Source organism: Pinus tabuliformis, chromosome 3_2, assembly GCF_031772625.1.
Source record: "Pinus tabuliformis cultivar Carrire ecotype Pingquan chromosome 3_2, CPIR1, whole genome shotgun sequence".
Taxonomy (NCBI): Eukaryota; Viridiplantae; Streptophyta; class Pinopsida; order Pinales; family Pinaceae; genus Pinus; species Pinus tabuliformis.
In genome coordinates this window covers 105,578,217-105,584,784 of record NC_142302.1, presented here as the reverse complement: position 1 = coordinate 105,584,784, position 6,568 = coordinate 105,578,217, and the positions used below count along the sequence as shown (strand labels likewise).

General features: G+C 43.5%; 1 protein-coding gene across 1 annotated transcript; it reads right to left on the bottom strand.

Annotated features, from left to right (window-relative positions):
• Positions 1–5,167: 5,167 nt before the first annotated feature.
• Positions 5,168–6,046, bottom strand: LOC149180059 (uncharacterized). The gene has a single exon (XM_089413747.1). It carries the CDS (start codon positions 6,044–6,046, stop codon positions 5,168–5,170), a length of 879 nt encoding a protein of 292 aa, XP_089269873.1.
• Between the last annotated feature and the right edge of the window lie 522 nt (positions 6,047–6,568).

Here is a 6,568-nt window from a genome sequence, read left to right as displayed (position 1 = left end):
ACCGTCGGGGTCGCGTCATTGCATCGCACATGGGATAGTGTGGAGGCTCTACCCCTTGGATTCCGCCGATGCGAAATAGCAATGTGATCTGATCGCAATCGCATATCTCTATTAGTTAAGGCCTTGCCCTTAGGTCTCCTCTTTCTTCGATCTGCCAAAATTGCAATGTGATATGATTGCAATCGCATGTTGCTGGTTATCAATCTGTGATCCGCCATTACTGTTGCATTACAGAGAGCCAAATTCTGAGGTATTCTGGAGCGTGCTGAGGCATGATATCTGGAACTACTTAAAACAATGCCAATGAACCCTGCTCTTCTCAAATGCAAAGATCCGTTGATCAGAAGCCAAATATCCGTCTTGTCCTGGGTAGGCAGGTGTTGCCTCATCTCGCCCCACCCCTGTTATGTCATTTTTAACGCCCGTCTATATACCCGCATCTGGGAGATCTGCATCCCTTTGGACCAGTGTTTTGCACTCCTAATTTTGATCATGATTCTGAATTATGTCTAGAGCTCTAGTGAGAAGGGTGTGCCCAGTTTCCACCCCAAAATTGGCAAGTAGATCAGTGACCTTGTTTCCTTCCCATTTAACATGTTTGAATATGATGGCACGATTAGTGTGAAGCGATTGTTCTATTGCATCCAATCTGGCTTCAAGTCTCCAACTATTGGCAATTTTATGCACATGTGCCCCATTGAGGAGATGATTGGCCAAGTTGATGAGGATTAAGGAATCACCTTTGATCTCCAGAGGTTGGAAGTCATGACACTGGGAAAGGAGTAATCCTTGCCAGAGACCCTCCAGTTCAGCCAAGTTGTTCGTGTCCCAACCAATGTTTCCGAAGTAGATTAGGAAAGGCAAACCCTCATGATCTCTAAATATGCCACCAAATCCTGCTTTGCCGGGATTGCCCTTTGAAGCTTCATCAAAGTTGAGTTTGAAAGTATGCTTTGGAGGGGGGGTCCATAAGTGCTTTCTGATGTTGTTGCCTTCTGAAGGTCTGTGATTGTGAGTATCTTGTGGGAGTTGTACGTTCCAATTTTCCTAGATGGCTTTCTCATTTGCAAGAGTGGGAAAATCTTCTGTATGCCAAGTTTGAAGTGCCAAGGTCTCTTTAGGATTGAGACAAAAGTTACCCCAAATGATTTCTATAGGAGTGCTTTGATCTTTGAATATGCGCTTGTTTCGTTCTTTCCATATTTTCCAGAGGAGAAGGCCGGGAATCAATCTCCATAATTGGTTGAGTAGTTCGCTTTTATAAGGGTTCTGGTGCCAATGGAAAATAGAGTTGATTATATCTTCGGACACTCTGCATCTTTTTTGACAACAGAAGCTAGCCTTCTCCCACAGTTGATTGGCGAGAGTGCAAGAGTCCAAGAGGTGTTGGAGCAATTCCTCTTGAGAATTACAATTGGGACATATGGAGGGCCCGTGAAAGTTTATTTTCCTAAGATTGTCCCAAGTGAGGATTTTCCAATGCCCAACAAGCCAGAGGAATAGGGAGACTTTGGGCCATGTACCCGGTGACCAAATTCTGCCCCATATAGGATCCAGGGGCATTGGACCATTGCATATAATTTTATAAGCCTCTTTTGGGGTATATCCCCATCTTAAAATATCCCTGCCTTTGGATGATCTAATGCGACAATTCTGGAGCTCAGTCTCCATGACCTCCTTAGTCTGGTTATCTGCATTCCTGATTATCCTATTGATCTGCTTCCATTGTCTGTACCCTTGTTCTATCTCCGGAATCCATTGTTGCTGGATGGATTCCTTTTGTTGCTCCTCCCACTCTTGGCAAAGAGGCGGTCTATAGATGTCTTTGAGCTTTGGTAGTTGGTTCCAAGCATCCGTCCAGAACCGAGCAGTGCTACCTTTCCTTATTTCCCAAAAGCTGTGTTGTTGGATCAGTAAGAAGTGTTGTCTGGCAGCGTTCCATATTAGTGATCCCTTTTCAGTTGGAGTGAATCTGATTAACTCCTTCGTTGGTCTGTGATTGGCATATTTGGCTGTCCAAATGGCTGCCCATGGCTTATTGGGAGCAGAGAGCCATTGCCACCAAATTTTTACACCCATGATAACATTGTTGTGATGGGGATCTCTCAGGCCTATACCCCCTTTTTCTTTGGGCTTGCATGCTTTCGTCCATTTTGCCAAGGCCCATTTGTGATTTGTGCCAGATGCACCCCAAAGAAAATTGCGCTGTAGATATTTTATTTTTTTAAGGACCCATTTAGGTGCTGCCAAGATTGAGAAAAGGTAGAGAGGCATAGCTTGTAGCACAGCTTTGATTAGCATTAATCTGCTAGCTATGTTTAGAGTTCTTTGAGTCCATAAAGTGAGACGAGATTCAAGTTTCTCAAGGAGCATACACCAAGAGGTGTGCTTGATGGTAGAATCTATTAAGGGAGCTCCAAGGTATTTGGAAGGTAAGGAGGCTATGGAGAAGCCCAAAATGCAGGTAATAGCATGCTGAGTAATAGGGGGTGTGAAAAAAGAAGATCTACGATTTGGTCGTGTTTATGCTAGTCCCTGAAGCATCAGAGAAATCATTCAGAAGGGATTTAAAGCTTCTTGAATAGAAGGGTACCCAAACAACATGTTGTCATCCACGAACTGTTGATGAGTGATGACTGGAGAATTGTGTATGGATAGACCCTTGAGATGCTGGGAGAGGAGGGCATTTTTGATATGGCGACCCAGACCTTCCGCCATTAGAACAAAAGGGAATGGGGAAAGTGGATCTCCTTGTATGATGCCTCTAGAGGGGCTAAAAGGTCAAGAGGGTATGTCATTTATGAGGATAGAGAAAAATGTTGTGGAAATTAAACTCAGAATCCATCGAACCCACATTGGGGAAAAACTAAAGGTTGTTAGCATTTTTTGAATATAGGTCCAACTTAACTTATCAAAAGCTTTAGAGAGGTCAATCTTGAGAATCATACCTACCTATTTGGAGTGTTTGAGGGAGTGTATGATTTCATGAGTGAGGATAATGTCATCCAATATTTTTCTTCCTTCTACGTATCTAGATTGTTCAGGCGATATGAGCAAGGGCAAAAGCGGCTTCAACCTGTTAGCAATGACTTTGGATATCACCTTGTAAATAAAATTGCATAGTGCGATTGGCCAAAATTTGTTCGGAGTATTGGTATTCTCTTCTTTTGGGATGAGGGTGATGAAAGTTCAGTTCAAAGAGGGAAAAAGCCAATGAAGAGTGCACGATTCCTCCACCACTAGCCACACCTCCTCTTTGATAAGATCCCAGAAAGAGTGGAAGAAGGTAGTAGTGAAGCCATTTGGACCAGGAGCTTTACCCTCCTTAAGCTGGTTCATAGCCAAATCCACCTCCTGAGGCATGACTGGTCGAAGAAGAAGTTGGTTGTGTTCTTCTATGATAATTTTCAGCAAATTTTGAGTGATCTTTTCTATAGCAAGTTGTCTATCAATTTGGGGTTCTTGAAGGACCTCCTGAAAGTGATTGATAAATTCCTGTTTGATCTCTACATGGCTTTCCACTCTTCCCCCCTCACTTCTGTATGAAAGAGATGGTGTTGTGCATTCTTCTCTGTATTGTAGTTTTGTGGAAGAATTTAGGGTTCCTTTCTCCTTCTTTCAGCCATCTAATTCTAGATTTTTGCTTCCAGAGAATTTCTTCCTGCTTTCTTCTCTCCTCCAATTGACTGTGAATGTGCTTTTCCTGTTCCAAAGTCTCTTCCTTTTAGCCCTCTGTGATTATCTGTTGTTGGAGTTCTCTCATTTCTTTAATTAGATCTTGCTGAGCCTGGAAGATCTTGCCAAAAGTCTCTTGATTCCAACGCTTGATTTGGGATTTCAAGAATTTGAGTTTCTATTGAAACTGAAACATTTTTTATCCCTCTGGAGAAGGGAAGTTGGTCCTGGTGGATCTGATGAGGTCATTGAAGGCGGAGTGGGTGAGCCAAAAAGCTTCGAAGCGGAAAGGACACCTGGTAGAGTTACCTGGTCTTTGCCATTGGAGAGAGATAGGCCAATGATCTGAGCCTGAAAATGGAAGAATTGATGCCGAAATGTCACCCCCAAGATGAAATGAGGAATCTGTCTAGTTTGGAAGCAATTTGATGTCGCCCAACCCTACGATTGCTCCAGGTGTGCATTCCATTGCAGAATTGTAGATCAATTAGCATATTGTTTTGGATAAAATCTTTAAAGTGGCCATTTTCCTGTTACAGCTTGGCTCGTCCTCCCTTCTTTTCCTCCATCTTGGTGATCATGTTGAAGTCTCCTCTAATTATCCAAAGAGGATGGAGTCTATTGAAGTTGAGTGCTTCTATTGTGTCTAAAAGAGCAATTTTGTTGCCTGCTTCCTGTGGGAAGTAGACATTGGAGAGATGGCCATGAATGTTGGTGCCAATTATATGAAAAGTAGCCTGTATAATGTGATGGGAGGCATGAAAGTCTGAGAGCATAATAGCTTGTGTGTTCCAGGCAATTGCCAGTCCCCAGGGGGCACCCGAAGCATCCACTGCAACCGAGTGACAACCTAGCCATTCTCTAGAGAGGATGTTTCCAAGTGTGTTACTATTACATTTCGTTTCCTGCATAAAGAAGATCTGGGTTTTCTCCTGCTTTATCATGTTTTTTATCATTCTGAGTTTATCGGGGCTATTGAGCCCTCTTAGATTCCATGAAGTGAGCTTCATGATTCACTATTAGTGGTAGGCTTGTAGTACTTTGTCAACTTAGCGTATCTGCTAGAGTCTACCAGGATTTTCCCTATTGCAATAGTTCTTTGAAGATCTGTCTTTCTTCCACGTTTTTTGGAGTCTTTAGGAAGAAGTTGCCATCCCATTGACTGCCCAGTTGTATGCCTAGTTGTTGTTGCTGATAAGCCCTCGAGATGATGACTTCCAGGGCATTGAGCTGATGCTCTTGAATCTTGTCGTAGTCTTGCTTCCTGCATGCTTGTTCAAGCTCGAAGATGTCAAGTCCTCCCAAATCAATGCTTTTCGGTTCTTCTTCCATATGTTGTGTCTGACTGCTTTCTGCGGAGGTGATTTCTAAGTGCAGGGTCTGGCTGGGGATACCGTCAACATCCATTCCATTAGGTTTCCAATCAGGGTCCTTTCGAGCCACCTCAGGAATCCCGATATTGTCACTCAGGGGCAGGGGAGTGGGAGAAGATCTAGACAGGGGGGGAGGTCGTGATGATCAGCAGTGGGATTGGAAAAACGCTCTGAGGTGGGTCTTCTGAAGTTTTAGCAAGAACCTCAATGCTATTGCTTGTGGAGGGAATGGAGGCAGCGTCCTGCATGGGCTTTTTCTCAGAGGAGGGTTTTTTATGTGATATTTTTCGATTTGCAACCTTGGTAAAGCCATCGTGAGCCGACTTGTCTGAGGGGTCAGAGGTTTGGGGTTTAGCATTTAGAGGGCAGTCTCGAAAAAGATGCCCATGGGCATGACACTTGCGAGAGCGAAAGGGTACATGTTTAAAATCTAAGGGTTGGATCCATTCAAAGTCATCATGGAAGAGACTTACCGAGTCCGGAAGGGATTTGTCCAAGTGCATGAATACACAAATACAGGCATAGGAGGTGTATCTGCACAGCTTCATTTCCTTAGCAATTTTTATAAACTCCCCTAGCCCCTTGCCAATGTCTCTCAGCGATTCTTCACCCCAATATTCCAATGGGAGCGAGTACATCCGGATCCAAACTGGTGTCCAGCTGAAATCCTCCTTGTCAGGGTTAAATCTCTCTACCCATTCCCTTAAATACAGACCGGCGGAGTTGAAGAAGTAGGGACCTTCATCCATAACCCTATTTCGGTCTTCGATGCAAATGGAAATCACAGTGAAAAACTCTTTTTGTCCTAGCTGTAGGGTGACATGTCCCTTGGGTTTCCTTTTGGCAGAGATCCATCCTTCCAAAGCTTTTTCAGTTGGCCAGTATCCAATAAATTTTCCAATGAGCACATGGTCCTTCATGTACTGGATTTGACCATTGATTCTTTGGTTGGGAAGTTCTATCTTGGGATGTTCAGCTGCTATGGGTTTGGATGTCATTGATGTAACCTTGGGCATTTCCTATTGCCCAATCTTTCCTTCTTGTACTTCATTACGCCTGTCTGACTGATCAGTGGGAGCGTTTGTCATATCTTGCATTAGGAAATCTCTTCTATCCGTGTTTAGTTGTTCTGGACCGGAAGGCTTTGTCAGTTCCTTCGCTTGATTATCTCTCTTGGCTCAGGGGGAAGGCTTTGAATCCCCCCCCTGAGGGTCAGCCATTATAGTGCGGTCTATGCCAACGGCTGCTATTGCAAGGAGGAAGGCTGACGAAGAATAGAAGCAGGGAGGGTTCAGACTTCGCCGTTGCAGGGGCGAGCAAAAAACCCTAGGTTGCAGAGCGCTCAGGTTGGTTCCAAGGAATGTTCTGTTTCTTCCATATCAAATAATTTATAATTATTAACATAAAATAAAATTATAATTGAATATGTTTTTTAAAAGATGCAAAATTATATTTTAAAATTATCATGTAAGTATTTTGAAACAGTCGCAAAAGTTGATTCGAAGGCTGCAACAAACCTT

Excerpts from the sequence above, each read along its gene's own strand:
- LOC149180059 (XM_089413747.1), bottom strand. The coding sequence starts at position 6,046 with ATGACATCCAAACCCATAGCAGCTGAACATCCCAAGATAGAACTTCCC.